Source organism: Oncorhynchus kisutch, linkage group LG5, assembly GCF_002021735.2.
Source record: "Oncorhynchus kisutch isolate 150728-3 linkage group LG5, Okis_V2, whole genome shotgun sequence".
NCBI classification, from domain to species: domain Eukaryota; kingdom Metazoa; phylum Chordata; class Actinopteri; order Salmoniformes; family Salmonidae; genus Oncorhynchus; species Oncorhynchus kisutch.
In genome coordinates this window covers 48,118,954-48,135,531 of record NC_034178.2, presented here as the reverse complement: position 1 = coordinate 48,135,531, position 16,578 = coordinate 48,118,954, and the positions used below count along the sequence as shown (strand labels likewise).

Sequence of the window (16,578 nt, the reverse complement as noted above, 5' to 3'; positions counted from 1 at the left end):
TTTCTGTGACTCATGTTGTCTGACTATGGCAATGTCTACGCCTATTCTACTCTAGGGCTATTGAAGTGGTTAAATACATCAATTGCCATTATATATGATATACATATTATGCCGTACTAATATTAACAGTATAGTTGTGGTCTTTTGTAGTCAGTCATACACTGAAGAATTAGCAGTAGAGTATTGACTAGTATATATATATAATCCTATTGTTATACATATATAATCCTGTTATTAGCATCCCTTAAAGATGTGTGAGATTTCCTTAGTCACCCAGGCTAGTTAGGCCAATCCCTCCTGCTGATCAGCTTACAGCCCAGGCATCGGTTAGCCGGCTAAAGCTGGTCAGTAGTTCCAAGTTAATCACAGGGAAACAATTAGCTCTGTGTGATGTGTGCGTCAAGGCCCTAATGGCTAGTAAAACGATAGGTTGGGGGTAAGACGGCTGGGGCTGGTGCAGCCTTATCCATGGTGACTGTGTGGGTGGCCAGTAATAAACTGGTCCTGAACATCTAAAACTAAGAGCATTGTGTTTGGTACAAATCATTCCCTAAGTACTAGACCTCAGCTGTATCTGGTAATGAATGGTGTGGCTGTTGAACAAAATGTTAAGACAAAATGACTTGGTGTTACCTTAGATTGTAAACTGTCACGGTCAAAACATATATAGATTCAATGGTTGTAAAGTTGGGGAGAGGCCTGTCTGTAATAGAGACGCTCTGCTTTTTTGACACCACACTCCACAAAGCAAGTCCTGCAGGCTCTAGTTTTATCTTATCTTGATTATGGTCGAGTGCTGCAAGGAAAGACCTAGTTATTAAGCTGAAGCTGGCCCAGAATAGAGCAGCACATTTTGCTCTTCATTGTAATCAGAGGGCTAATATTAATACTATGCATGCCAGTCTCTCTTGGCTAAAAGTAGAGGAGAGACTGACTGCATCACTTCTTCTTTTTGTAAGAAACATTAATGTGTTGAAAATCCCAAAATTGTTTACATAGTCAGTCAACTTACACACAGCTCTGACACATACACTTATCTCACCATACATTCCACCAGGGGTCTTTTCACAGTCCCCAAATCCAGAACAAATTCAAGAAAGCGTACAGTATTATACAGAGCCCTTATTGCATGGAACTTCCATCTCATATTGCTCAAATAAACAGCAAACCTGGTTTCAAAAAACAGATAAAGCAACACCTCACGGCACAACGCCTCTCCCCTATTTGACCTAGATAGTTTGTGTGTATGCATTGATATGTAGGCTACGTGTGCCTTTAAAAACATGTATGTAGTTCTGTCCTTGAGCTGTTCTTGTCTAATGATGTTCTGTATTATGTCATTCTGTATTATGATTCATATTTTGTGTGGACCCCAGGAAGAGTAGCTGCTGCTTTTGCAACAGCTATTGGGGATCCTAATAAAATGTCCAAACATACTTCATAGTGTTCTTTTTTTCCCAGACGGCCTACACCATCCCAATCCTGGCATTTGCCTTTGTGTGCCACCCTGAGGTCCTGCCCATCTACACCGAGCTCAAAAAGTAGGTGCTCCGCTTGCAACAGGATGCAGTGCTGTAGCTGTTTACTATTGGACCCTGAATTCAGTTCAGTCACACTGCAGATAGGAAAATCATTATGTCAGCTATGTGCTTGGCTACTCATATGCCTGTGTCATATAGCACACTGCCTTGCATTCTCAGTAATGTCATGTGTAAATACACATGGCTAGCCTGGTCATAATCTGGATAATCATCCTGCTGCCCTGTTGAACCCACTATAACATCTGTGTCTTTAGATTCATCTGACATGTTCAGCCACAATATTACATTCCTTTGAGTCTTGGATCTTATGTAACTTCTGAAACAATCTCAGTCAAAGTACAGTATGATGACAAAAGATAAAACAGGCCTTTTGTGTTTGTGTCTTTGTGGGTATGTTGGTGTGTCTGTGTGTCTGTGTGTATGCTGTGTGTAAGTGTGTGTGACATCACATCATGCAATATTCTCTGATTTCAGCCCCACCAAGCAAAGGATGCAGCATGTGTCCAACATCTCCATTGTAGTCATGTACACCATGTACTTCCTGGCTGCTCTGTTTGGATACCTGACCTTCTATGGTGAGGCACCTCACCTCCATGTCATTACCTCTTTCTCTCCCACTCCCTTGTTCTCTATCTATCTCTCTCTCTCTCTCTCGCTCCCTCTCCCCTGTTCTCTCTCTCTCCCCTGTTCTCTCTCTCTCCCCTGTTCTCTCTCTCTCCCCTGTTATCTCTCTCTCCCCTGTTCTCTCTCTCTCTTTCTCTCTCTCTCTCTCTCTCTCTCTCTCTCTCTCTCTCTCTCTCTCTCTCTCTCTCTCTCTCTCTCTTTCTCTCTCTCTCTCTCTCTCTTTCTCTCTCTCTCTCTCTTTCTCTCTTTCTCTCTCTCTCTCTCTCTCTCTCTCTTTCTCTCTTTCTCTCTCTCTCTCTTTCTCTCTCTCTCTCTCTTTCTCTCTCTCTCTCTCCGTCTCTCTCTCTTTTCACTGCTGCTCTTCCTGCTGCTGAATCTCATGCTTTTTCTCAGGCCCATTTTACATGAGTTTCAGGCTAGTTCATTTCGCTAACAGCAAAGCCACTTCTCACGTTTGCCATTCATTTGCATGGACACAGCTCTTTTAGGCTTGAGAGGCTGTTATAAAATCAGTTAGTTAGTCTCAGATGGGACGATGGGTCATGTCATGTGGCTTCAGAAGTTTAGATAGTGGTAGAGAAACATAATGAAGTAACTACTCCTCCTAGTGTCCATGTCAGACCGGTTTGTAATGTCCCAGTGATTCTATTCTATGACATTGTTATAAGCACAGTCAGAGCAGTATATACAGATAACGAAAACACCGTTATGCTCATCAAACCATTCAGTGACCACGTGTGCCCTTTGGATGGGGGCATTGTCATACTATGGCAGCATAGCCATGGTAGCCAAAATAATGGAAACACTTGAGTAAATGAGGGATACAAAGTATATTGACAGCAGGTGCTTCCACACAGGTGTGGTTCCTGAGTTAATAAAAAAATTAACATCCTTTCATGCTTAGGGTATAATTCTGGGCAGTCCGTTATTTTGGCTACCATGGCTATGCTGCGATAGTATGACAATGCCCCCATCCAAAGGGCACGAGTGGTCACTGAATGGTTTGATGAGTATGAAAATTATCTCCAGATCTCAATGTTTTCCATCAACATCAACAAAACACCAAATTATGGAATTTCTGGTGGAAGAATGGTGTCGTATCCCTCCAATAGATTTCCAGACACTTGTAGAAACTATGCCAAGGTGCATTGAAGCCGTTCTGGCTCGTGGTGGTCCAGCGCCCTATGAAAACACTTTATGTTGGTGTTTCCTTTATTTTGGCAGTTACCTATATCTCAGTATAAGGCTCTGAGCAAAATGATGAGCAGCATCTAACATGTAAGACAGATTTTGTATGCCTTCTGATGGAAAAAACATTGTTGTGAATGATATGTTGCATATCATTTGTACTACATTTTCTGCTCTTACTGGAGTTGGTGGTTATTGATGCTTCTCTAAGCCCTCCTCCTGTGTGTCTGCCCCCTATAGGTGAGGTGGAGTCAGAGCTGCTGCACACCTACAGCCGTCTGGACCCGTACGATACCCTGATCCTGTGTGTCCGTCTGGCCGTGCTCACTGCTGTCACACTCACCGTCCCCATAGTGCTCTTCCCTGTGAGTAGCCTAGTTACCTCAGCACAAATGGTGTCTGGCTCAATGAAACTGTGTAAGTAAAGATGTACAGGGCATTCAGAAAGTATCCAAACACCTTGTATTTTTCCACATTTTTTACGTCACAGCCTTATTCTAAAATGGATTGAAAAAACATGTATTTCCTCATTAATCTACACACAATACCATATAATGACAAAGCAAAAATGATTTTTTTGAAATTGTTGCAAATTTATACAAAAACAAACGTATATATCACATTTACATAAGTATTCAGACCCTTTACTCATTACTTAGTTGAAGCACCTTTGGCAGCGATTACAGCCTTGAGTCTTCTTGGGTATGATGCTATAGGCTTGGCACACCTGTATTTTGGGAATTTTCCCATTCTTGTCTGCAGATCCTCTCAAGCTCTGTCAGGTTGGATGGGGAGCGTCGCTGCACATCTATTCTAAGATCTCCAGAGATGTTCGATCGGGTTCAAGTCCGGGCTCTGGCTGGCCCACTCAAGGACATTCAGTCTTGTCCCAAAGCCACTCCTGCATTGTCTTGGCTGTGTGCTTTGGGTCGTTGTCCTGTTGGAAGGTTAAACTTCGCTCCAATCTGAGGTCCTGAGCACTCTGGAGCAGGTTTTCATCAAGGATCGCTTTGTACTTTGCTCCGTTCATCTTTCTCTTGATCATGACTTGTCTCCTAGTCCCTGCTGCTGAAAAAAAAAATGTGCCTTTTACTGAGGAGTATCTTCTGTCTGGTCACTCTACAATAAAGGCCTGATTGGTGGAGTGCTGCAGACATGGTTGTCCTTCTGGAAGGTTCTCCCATCTCTACAGAGGAAATCTGGAGCTCTGTCAGAGTGACCATCGGGTTCTTGGTCGCCTCCCTGACCAAGGACCTTCTCCCCGATTGCTCCGTTTGGCCGGGCGGCCAGCTCTAGGAAGAGTCTTGGTGGTTCCAAACTTCTTCAATTTAAGAATGATGGAGGCCACTGTGTTCTTGGGAACTTTCAATTCTGCAGAAATGTTTTGGTACCCTTCCCCAGATCTGTGCCTCGACACAATCCTTTCTCGGAGCTCTACAGACAATTCCTTCGACCTCAAGGCTTGGTTTTTGCTCTGAAATTCATCAACTGTCAGACAGGTATGTGCCTTTCCTAATCATGTCCAACCAATTGAATTCACCACAGGTGGAAGCCAATCAAGTTGTAGAAACATCTCAAGGATGATCATTGGAAACAGGATGCAACAGAGCTCAATTTCGAGTCTCGTAGGTCTGAATACTTATGTAAATAAGGTATTTCTGTTTTTATTTGTAACATATTTGCTAAAATGTCTAAAAACCTGTTTTCACTTTGTCATTATGGGATACTATGTGTACTTTGATGGGGAAACAAATACATGTAATCCATTTTAGAATAAGGCTGTAACTTAACAAAATGTGGAAAAAGGGAAGGGGTCTGGATACCATCCGAATACACTGTATATTATGTTTACTTAAAATGTAAACTGGCTGTCACTTTTGATAAACGCATCTGTAAAAAGGGCATATTATTATATTAAAGCAGTGGCTTTCTGCTCCTCTTTGATGAAAGGGTGTGTCTGTGAATAAGAATAGTGTAGTGACTGTGCTTTTCTCCTCATGTTCTCATCAGGTAAGGAGAGCCATCCAGCAGTTGTTTTTCCCCAACAAGACATTCTACTGGCCCCGCCACATTGCCATCGCTGTCACCCTGCTCACCATCATCAACATGCTGGTCATCTTCGCGCCTAACATCCTGGGCATCTTCGGCATCATTGGTAGGAATTTTTAAAATGCACATCTCTAAAAACTATTCCTTATGACGCAAGGCTACCTGAAATTGGACTTCATTGGATAGAAAAGGGCACAACTGCCTATGAGTGAAAGCTTAGGAATTAAGATGATTTGTAAAAAACATTCAAACGTTTGGTGCTTGATTTGTGATTTATCAAGGTAGGACATTGATTTATATAATATACAGTAGAATGCATAATTAACATTTGTTCCAAAATGTAAAACAATTATTAACTTTACTTCAGGAATATACTTTTAATTCAGACCCTTTTGGAATGAAGCAGTCTAATCTTCTGCACTATCATCATGTCTTTACTAAGAGGAAATGTAATTGTACACACAGACAGAGATCTATTTGCCCTCACATACTCTACAGTAAACCAAGTGCCCTCACAGTTTATTTACCTTAATTTAACTAGGCAAGCCCGTTAAGAACAAATTCTTATTTTCAATGATGTGCTAGGAACAGTGGGTTAACTGCCTTGTTCAGGGGCAGAACAACAGATCTTTACCTCATCAGCCTTTCGGTTACTAGTCCAACACTCTAACCTCTAGGCTACCTGCCACCCCACAGTTTAATGATCATAGCATCTTTCATTTCGCCCTAGACCTTTTGATCCCCTATGCATGAAATCCTCAATGACGGATTTGGAGACATTTTAGGGGAAAGCTCTTAAATCACCTCAGGAATGCATACTATAAACCTTAATCAAAGTCTTGTGATCGTTATGCAACTGAAACATTCAATCATTTCCTCAAGGATTATAATGCCTTAGTTTTAGCATTTTATTGTCCCCTACTCTGAGTAGTTTCATTCGTATTTTTGAGTGAACAGTAATCTGTTGTGTTTAACACTAAGTTTAAGACTTTCCATGCCAATAAAGCCTTTTGAATTGTATTTATTTAGTTTCTGCTGGTGTCATTCTGACAGTCGTGACATCGCTAGGCTACCTCCTCACTGTTAAATTGCGCTCTTGTTATTCTACAGTTCTGTGAAGCTCATTGTTTGACACAATGGCTAAAGAGTGTCTTTGTCCTCTCCTCGCTCAGGTGCCACATCTGCCCCCTGCCTCATCTTCATCTTCCCTGCTGTTTTCTACATCCGCATCGTACCCGAAGAGGAGGAGCCCATGCGCTCCACCCCCAAAATCCTGGTGAGCGATGGCCCCTAGCGCCAAAGACTACTGTCATGTCTTGCTGGAACTCATTACTGTTAAATATTGGTTTTTAAAGATTATGTATTTTTTACACATATTTTATTTAACTAGGCAAGTCAGTTAAGAACAAATTCTTATTTACAATGACGTCCTACCCTGGCAAAACCCTAACGATGCTGGGCCAATTGTGCGCCGCCCAATGGGACTCCCAATCACGTCCGGTTGTGATACAGCCTGGAATCGAACCATGGTCTGTAGTGACGCTTTAGCACTGAGATGCAGTGCCTCAGACTGCTGTGTCACTTGGGAGCCCACATGACAAATAGCTTTCCGGTTTGTTTAGTATGGGCATGTAAACAATTAAGCATAAGTGCATATCATACAATATAACATAATAGAATATAACATAATAGAATATAACATAATAGAATATAACATAATAGAATATAACATAATACAATATAACATAATAGAATATAACATAATAGAATATAACATAATAGAATATAACATAACATAATACAATATAACATAATAGAATATAACATAATAGAATATAACATAATAGAATATAACATAATACAATATAACATAATACAATATAACATAATAGAATATAACATAATACAATATAACATAATAGAATATAACAATAGAATATAACAATAGAATATAACATAATAGAATATAACATAATAGAATATAACATCATACAAAATAACATAATAGAATATAACATAATAGAATATAACATAATAGAATGTAACAATAGAATGTAACATCATAGAATGTAACAATAGAATATAACATAATAGAATATAACATAATAGAATATAACAACAGAATATAATAATAGAATTGAACATAATAGAATTGAACATCATAGAATTGAACATCATAGAATTGAACATCATAGAATTGAACATCATAGAATATAACAAAAGAATATAACATAATAGAGTATAACAATAGAATATAACATACTAGAATATAACATAATAGAATATAACATCATACAATATAACATAATAGAATATAACATCATACAATATAACATAATAGAATATAACAATAGAATAATACATAATAGAATATAACAAAATATAATATAACACAATAGATGATAACATAATAGAATATAACATAATAGAATATAACATAATAGGAATTTGACTGTGAGCTTTCAATTAGATAAGAATAACTACAGAGTGTGCCTGGAGATTATCTGCTGAAACAATGTTTGAATTGCTAAATATAGACGCTGCAGATCCATTTTATTCACTCATCCATTCAGAAGCCTTTCGATATATTTGCTGAGTGAGTAAGGCAGTTTTAATGTCATGCCACTCTAATATCATAATTACAATTCAGAAATGTATACACAAGCCCTAGACTACAATAATAATGATTTAATAGCTTTGAGTGCATTAAGGCTGAAACTCAGTAACAGAGTCATCAACTATGTGCATTACCCCTCTCACATCCTTCCTCACTCTCTCTCCTCTACTCCCCCCCCTCTCTCTCTTTCTCTCGCTCCCTCTTTCTCACTCTCTCGCTCTCCCTCTCATCTACCTCTCTCTCACAGGCTGCCTGCTTCGCTGGAATAGGCTTCCTGTTTATGATAATGAGCCTGAGCTTTATCCTCATTGATTGGACGTCGGGGAGTAGCAAAGCCAGCAGCGGTCACTAGACAGCTTCTACCGTCTTCAGTTTTTATGTTGTAAATCTAGACCTGTATGGTATTTTCTCTGTGTTTTCATGGATCATATTTTGTAGAGGATGTACTATCTCTTCCTCCAGAAAGAGTGGGCCAGAGTGTCTAGAAATGGGGAGTTCAGTCTTCTGGAGGTTTCTGCTCCCCGCTGGACGAAGATAGTGCATTCGAAACAAATGTAAAGTCAAGCTGGCTCGCTGAATCTGCCACCACCTCCCATTCCAGCCCTGCCCCCAGACCATCCCATAACCCATTACCCTATAAACTTGTACTCTGTGAATCACAGCAAGAATCTAACTGCCACACTTTAGTCTAAACAACCACGTAGCTTTCTTCAACAGTAGGGGAGAAGAAGGCACAACAGATCGTTGGGGGCTGGACAGTTATTTTATATTTGTAGCCAAAGTCTACTGTATTAATTTATTCATGAAATTAGGTAATTGCAAGATTCTGTGCAATAGCTGAGGAAATGTGGCATTAAAAGCTATTGGACAGTGGCATCATCCAGTGACCCGTGCTGCTGTCACCCTGGTGGCCAGGTGTCGTCCTACTAGACGCTCGGCTTCAGTCCTCACAGATATCAGAGGATGGAACAATACAACTGATATGCGACTGTACAGTATATACAGTGTGTATAGAGTAGGTTGACTCTACCATTACAGTAGAGTATGATATATATATACAGAGAGATTTATTTTTTATAATTTTTATTTGATAAAGGGTATAATATGGACCTTTTGAGTCTATCCTCAGCAACAGTATCAAGGCTATCATATCACATTGGTGTGTCTCTTTGTTACTTGCACTGAACCATATCAGAATAGCTTTTTCATGGTTCAAGGATCAGCTCTGATGTCTAAAATTGAAGGAATGCCTGGCTATAATCTCAGTATGAGGGTCTATTTTAGAGGTGGAGGTTATCGTTAACTTGGTCCTGGATCGGTGGGGGTGTATATCTCTGCATTGTCATGTTTAGATCATTTGAGCACTCACTAGGACCAGTGTCCTTAGTGGCGGAGGAGGCTCTCTACCTGGGTTTGTTGTTGTGTTGTTTCTGAACATTTACTGAACGTGATCAGAGATAACCCAAAAATATAAAGAAAACTCACGGTGTCAATTCATTATGTGGAGAATCAAGGATGATGTGTGTAAATATGGTTATTTCCAGGACAAGCTTGTTTTTCCCCTAACTAAAGTTCAGTCTAGTGACATGGTGCCATGATAAGCACACAATGTGGTATCAACGCCTCTCTAACATCACTGCGAAGTAGGTGGTTAGTTATAGCACTGTCATCTGATATGTACAACTTCTTCCTATAGCCATTAATCAATTGAAATGCAAACAATTTATTTGTAAGATACTCATACGTTTTATAGATATGATTTTAAGGGACAACCCTTTATAATACAAATGTCAATCTCTGAAAAATCTAAACGTCTAAAGCCTAAGTAAATAGTATAATCCTATGTATGTTACATTACAAAACAATATGTATTTAAGGTCTAACATGGTACAAAGACGTTTCCTCCAACTACTTGAAGCTCTTTCTCTCCTGTTCTGTCTGCATAGTGTTTAGCAGCCCTGCAGTGATTTAAGTGTGAACATGGTGTGTACATGGTGTGTGAACATGGTGTGTACATGGTGTGTGATCATGCTGTGTGTCTGTTCGTCTGCTCCAGTATGGAGCGAACTCAATTATGTACAGTGGATGTACTGTAAGGATTGTGAGCGTGTCTGTGTTGTTGAAATGAAACATGGCTCTACCATCTTTTAATTGTGGTACTTACTTATACACTATTGTATTGTGAAACGATCAATGGATACATGAACCATAAGTGTAATGTGTAAATCCTAGGCTCATGAATCCCATTGACTCTTACCAAATTAGTCAAATAAGATTCAAAGCCTGACTATGAACCTTTCATAATCTCAGACTGCTCTGTTGTCAGGTATGAGTGGAATAGTATTTCTGGTCAGTTTCTAAGCATCCCAGTAGCTGCTTTTGGGGACTGTCTGCCAACTCTTGCAGGTGTTGAGCAGGTTTGATACAGTAGCCAGATGGAATGTCTCCTGTCTCTCTCTGTTGTTTTCCTTGTGATGAAGTTACAGATTCCACACTACAGTGAGTGCTGTAATTTTGTATATGAGTATTGTATCATCATTGTGCAACTTGGTTGTAAAGCGCAACAAACTCTTCTCTCAATCAATCATTAATACATGTTTCCTTAAAGAATAACCAGTCTGCATGAGCCGGTATACAGTACATCAGGATCAGCCAGCTCTGCTCTCTCTATCTATTACTCATTTATTTAATAGCTTAATGGATGAATTTGTTTCTATTTAAATAAAGATCTGTGTTTAAAGTCATATTTTAACAACATGTTTGTGTTATTCTGATTTCATATACAACTGGTATGTTATTCTCTGACAGATCAGCCCTTACACATACGATGTGTAACACCAGGGGGAGACATTCTGAAAGTGGCTGAGATGATATCTGACTGTCTGGTAACGCTCCTTATACAGTTCTCTCATTTCCTTGTGTGATTAAATGAAATTGGTATAGTTCATGAAATATCAACTTCAACCAGCATTTCTAAATAATGTATATAAATGTAAACCCTTTATATTCAATATGCATATCTAGTTTGTATAATGTAAAAAGCAAGAACTGTAGTTTTAGTCAGATAATTAAAAAGAGAAATGTAATCATTTTTAAAGTGCTTTTAAACTATTTTGCCCTGCATTTTATGTCTTTATTTTATTGAATGTCAATATATTTGAATACATTGCTGGCATTTATTGTACTGTAAACAATGTTGCAATAAAAACAATATAATAACATTATTATTTTTAATCATCATGATTTTGGAACTTCTAAATCTGTCCTATTGCACCAAATCTGTCCCTCACTATGACGCTATGTACAATAAAAGGTATAATACACATATTGCTTCATACTGTGCATGCCAATCACGGCCGGTTGTGATACAGCCTGGAATCGAGCCAGGGTCTGTAGTAACGCCTCTAGCACTGAGATGCAGTGCCTTGACCTCTGTGCCACTCGGGAGCCCCATCCAGATTACATTTTCAAATTCAGTTCTCTGGTACTTTGCCAGCCAGGAAAGGTAGAGAAGATCAGTTAGAATGAAAGGGTCTCTGTGGTAAAAATAAGCTTCCGGCGGTTTCTGAAGCCATTGTAGCATGTTGAATGTCACATAGCATTTGAACCGTTTTTGCTATAAGCTATTCCTGAACGTATAGACTCTGGAACATGGACGTGCCTTCTGTTCCCCTCAAAGGCTGCACAGGACATGTTAGAAGGGAGTGTCACAAAAAGGGCAATTTGGCCCCCATAAGAAAATAGTTGAATAGCCCTGTCATCACTCCCTATTTAATCTTGCTCTTGTGACTGACTGGGTTCGAACCAGGTCTCCTGCATGTCACAGCACCAATATAACTACCTGGGTTCGAAATCAGGCCTACTGCAGAACAGTAAGAGTTTCTGTGGCAAACAAAGCAGACAGATTTGTGCACCCCATTTAATGAAAGTGCAACAGAGGTAGATTGGGGATCCATGCACTCGTGTCCCAGAGAGTCTAAGAATGCAGCCAAATTCATAGAAAGAAAATAAATGAAACATGCCACATTGGCTTCAGAAATCAAATCTATCATTAAGGTTATGGCAGGATGAAGTTGGTGAAGAGTAGCCTCAAATATCAGCCTCAAGTATATATTTAGTGTACACATGAATCTCGGCCCAAAAGAAATGTGTGTAATGATGTAGGCTAATCTTTATAGTTGCTGTCATATCATAGTTCCAAAAAAAGATCACTACTTTGACTGCCTGTCTGTCTCCTGAGTCACTTAGCCAATGTTTCCTATGATGATGAAAAAATAACATTCAATCACTAATTAGACAGCGTGTCTGTGGGCTTGTTCGACATTGCAGCCGACAGTGCAGGCAACTGCCGACTAACTGATCTACAAATCACCTTGCATCATAAATAATGACTTATTGGTATTTGTAGATCAGTCAGTCACTCATAATTTAGCCATGATACATCACAGTTGTGATGCTCTCGAAAAACAGCCTGTGTCTTGCTGTGTTCCACATCTAGGCAGCCGAACATTCTAGGCAGCCGAGCGTGTATCCGGACCAGTAAAAAGAGTCTGACAATGGGTGTTTCTTTTGCATTGCCGGTGCCATAGTTATGCCATATGCTGATATCATGGTGAGAGTGAATAGCTGCATGTAACTCAGCAGCTGAGAAGAACATGAAATCACTAGACTGCCTGTTTATGTTTGCAATGCTGACAACTATGTTTGTACCAACATATTGATAGTGTATTTTGTGTAAAACATGTACATAGCTGCATGTAGCCTACTCCCCTCCTGAAAAAATAAAAAAAAGCAGAGCACTCTACCTAGACAGTTGAGTGGGTAATCAACTATATAAAAAAAAATCCTGCACATTCTTAGAAATATCCATATTGGGATACAGAAACTATCAGTAGCCACTCCACATATTCAATATAAGGTACAATCATTACCGTACTTTGAAATGTAGGTGGTGGCAATGTGCTGGCGGGGATTCATTAGCATATGTGGAGGCATGGTCTAAAATATCTTGTATTTCTGCCAACCATTAAAGTGTTTTTATCATTATGTTGATGAAGGTTGACCAACTTGTTTGTCCACTCGTTTGTCCACTCCAGTTCTACAATTGTTGTAAAAGCTTGTGAAAATCAAGAGCTGCACTCTTAGGTAACTGTGTGTAACGGTTTTCTTCTGTGGACGAACGATCGGACCAAAGCGCAGCGTGGTTAGAGTTCAACATGTTTAATAAAGACCATAAACGTGAACACTACAAAATACCAACACAACAAATGTGGAAAAACCAAAACAGTCCTATCTGGTGCATAGACAGAAGACAACCACCCACAAAACCCAACACAAAACAGGCTACCTAAATATGGTTCCCAATCAGAGACAATGACTAACTAACACCTGCCTCTGATTGAGAACTATATCAGGCCAAACATAGAAATGGGAAAACTAGACACACAACATAGAATGCCCACTCAGCTCACGTCCTGACCAACACTAAACAAAGAAAACACAGAAGAACTATGGTCAGAACGTGACACTGTGCCTTTTCCAGTAATTTAATAGCAGTTGGCGACAGGAAGTTCCTGGTTATTTTTCAATAAGTTACTGTCAGCTTGCTGTAACTAATTATTGTAAAATTCACAGTAACTTACTGTGGCTGATCTCTGTCACACACTGACCTGATGGTGTGGCAGAAAGGTCAGTTTGCTGTCAACCAAGAGGTTGAGGCCAAGTCTAGCAAAGAATGCTTAGTAGTTGTCAACTAATATTAAGCAATCTTGTAATCAGAAATGTTCAGTGAAAGTAAAGTCAGTTGGGTATCGTCGGATGGGGCCACAGTGTCTCCCGACCCCTCCTGTCTCAGCCTCCTAGGATCAGTCTGTTATATCTGGAGTATTTCTCCTGTCTTATCCGGTGTCCTGTGTGAATTTAAGAATGCTCTCTCTAATTCTCTCTCTCTCTCGGAGGACCTGTGCCCTAGGACCATGCCTCAGGACTACCTGGCCTGATGACTCCTTGCTGTCCCCAGTCCACCTGGCCATGCTACTGCTCCAGTTTCAACTGTTCTACCTGTGGCTATGGAACCCTGACCTGTTCACCGGACGTGCTACCTGTCCCAGACCTGCTGTTTTCAACTCTCTAGAGACAGCAGGAGAGGTAGAGATACTCTGAATGATCGGCTATGAAAAGCCAACTGACATTTACTCCTGAGGTGCTGACCTGTTGCACCCTCATGAACCACTGTGATTATTATTATTTGACCTTGATGTTCAAATTTTCATAGATGACCAGCTTGGCCATGTTCTGTTATAATCTCCACCCGGCACAGTCAGAAGAGGACTGGCCACCCCTCAGAGCCTGGTTCCTCTCTAGGTTTCTTCCTAGGTTCTGGCCTTTCTAAGGAGTTTTTCCTAGCCACCATGCTTCTACACCTGCATTGCTTGCTGTTTGGGGTTTTAGGCTGGGTTTCTTTACAGCACTTTGTGACAACTGCTGATATAAGAAGGGCTTTATATATATTTTGATTTGATTTGATTTGATATTCCTTTCGTCAAAGATCTCAGTGTGCAGAAATATGCTTCACTCACTTTCAGATACAGTACCTGCCATATCAGTTAGCTAAGAGGAAATGGAGTCACCTGATCAGTAGGCATACACCAGTGTAGAATATAGCATCTAATTGATATGATCTAAATAGCTGACATTCAATGTCTTAAGGTTTTGAGTTCCGATTCACTGATTAAGGTCAATAATGCATCCTGAGCCAATTAATAAAAAATTGTTCTTTAAAAAAAAAAGTATTTTCATTCTGATCAGAATCGTGTGCACAGCCAAGACCACAAGGGGAGACTCAAGAGCCATAAGTGGGTTGCTTATGCATACTCTGAATAAGAGCTTTGACAGTAAAGGAAATGATTATTTCTCTACTTGCTTTTTACAAATGGTAAACAGTGAGAGCAATGTTGACAGGTCTCTTAACATGATGAGTTAGTCTTTAACAAGCTGAAAATACTGTATGAACGCAACATGCAACAATTTCTAAGATTTTACGGAGTTACAGTTCATGTAAGGAAATCAGTCAATTGAAATACATTCATTAGGGCCTAATCTATGGATTTCACATGACTGGGAATACAGATATACATCTGTTGGTTACAGATACCTTTAAAAAACAAGGTTGGGGCATGGATCAGATAACCGGTCAGTATCTGGTGTGACCACCATTTGCCTCATGCAGCATGACACATCTCCTTCGCATAGAGTTGATCAGGCTGTTGATTGTGGCCTGAGGAATGTTGTTCCACTCCACTTCAATGGCTGAGCAAAGTTGCTAGATATTGGCGGGAACTGGACAACACTGTATGACAGTATGACATTGATCCAGAGCATCCCAAACATGGTGACATGTCTGGTGAGTATGCAGGTCATGGAAGAACTTGGACATTTTCAGCTCATAGTTTATGCCTGGTGTCACGATCGTCGTATTGAGGAGACCGGCATGACAGGCGGCTCTGGCAGCTCCTGGTTGGCTGACGGCTCTGGCGGGTCCTGGCTGATTGACGGCTCTAGCGGGTCCTGGCTGACTGACGGCTCTGGCGGATCCTGGCTGACTGACGGCTCAGGACAGACTGGCGTCTCCGGCGGATCCGGACTGGAGGGAAACTCTGGCGGATCCGGACTGGAGGGAGACTCTGGCGGATCCGGACTGGTAGGTTCCGGACTGCGACCCGTCGTGGTAGGTTCCGGACTGCGACCCGTCGTAGGAGGTTCCGGTCTGTAGACTGTTGCCGGACGCTTTGGACTGGGTACTGTTGCCAGACGCTCTGGACTGGGTACTGTTGCCGGACGCTCTGGACTGGGTACTGTAGCCGGACGCTCTGGACTGGGTTCTGTAGCCGGACGCTCTGGACTGGGTACTGTAGCCGGACGCACTGGACTGGGTACTGTAGCCGGAAGCTCTGGACTGGGTATTGTAGCCGGACGCTCTGGACTGGGTACTGTCGCCAAACGCTCTGGACTGGCGAGGCGCACTGTAGGCCTGGTGCCGGCACTGGTGATACTGGGCCGAGGACACGCACCTCAGGGCGAGTGTGGGGAGGAGGAACAGGGCGTACTGGACTGCCGAGGCGCACTATAGACCTGGTGTGTGGTGCCGGCACTGGTGGTACCGGGCTGGGGTTACGCACCTCCGGGAGAGTGCGAGGAGCAGGAACAGGGAGTACTGGACCCTGGAGGCGCACTGTTGGCCTGGTGCGTGGTGCCGGCACTGGTGGTACTGGGCCGAGGACACGCACCTCAGGGCGAGTGCGGGGAAGAGGAACAGGGAGTATTGGACTGTCGAGCCGCACTATAGACCTGGTGCGTGGTACCGGTACTGGTGGTACCGAGCTGAGAACACGCACCTCAGGATGAGTGCGAGAAGAAAGAAGGAACAGGACACACCGGGTTGGGAAGGTGTACTGGAGACTTGGTGTGTAGAGCCGGCATCAAATCTTCCGGAACTTTAACACAAGTTTCAGGATGAGTACGAGGATCTGACACAGGTGGCATCGGACAGCTAAAACGCTC

At 41.4% G+C, this 16,578-nt stretch overlaps 1 protein-coding gene across 3 annotated transcripts in view; it reads left to right on the top strand.

Moving 5' to 3' along the window:
* Positions 1-11,240, top strand: part of LOC109891574 (sodium-coupled neutral amino acid transporter 3-like) — a 77,026-nt gene extending 65,786 nt beyond the window's left edge. For all 3 annotated transcript variants that reach the window (XM_031825233.1, XM_031825234.1, XM_031825232.1), the window contains exons 11-16: positions 1,462-1,541; positions 2,016-2,116; positions 3,594-3,718; positions 5,364-5,508; positions 6,575-6,678; positions 8,267-11,240. In XM_031825233.1, the coding sequence (XP_031681093.1) occupies positions 1,462-1,541; positions 2,016-2,116; positions 3,594-3,718; positions 5,364-5,508; positions 6,575-6,678; positions 8,267-8,371 (660 nt within the window). In that variant the 3' untranslated portion in view covers positions 8,372-11,240. The remainder of the gene's footprint in view (positions 1-1,461; positions 1,542-2,015; positions 2,117-3,593; positions 3,719-5,363; positions 5,509-6,574; positions 6,679-8,266) is intronic.
* The last annotated feature ends 5,338 nt before the right edge of the window (positions 11,241-16,578 follow it).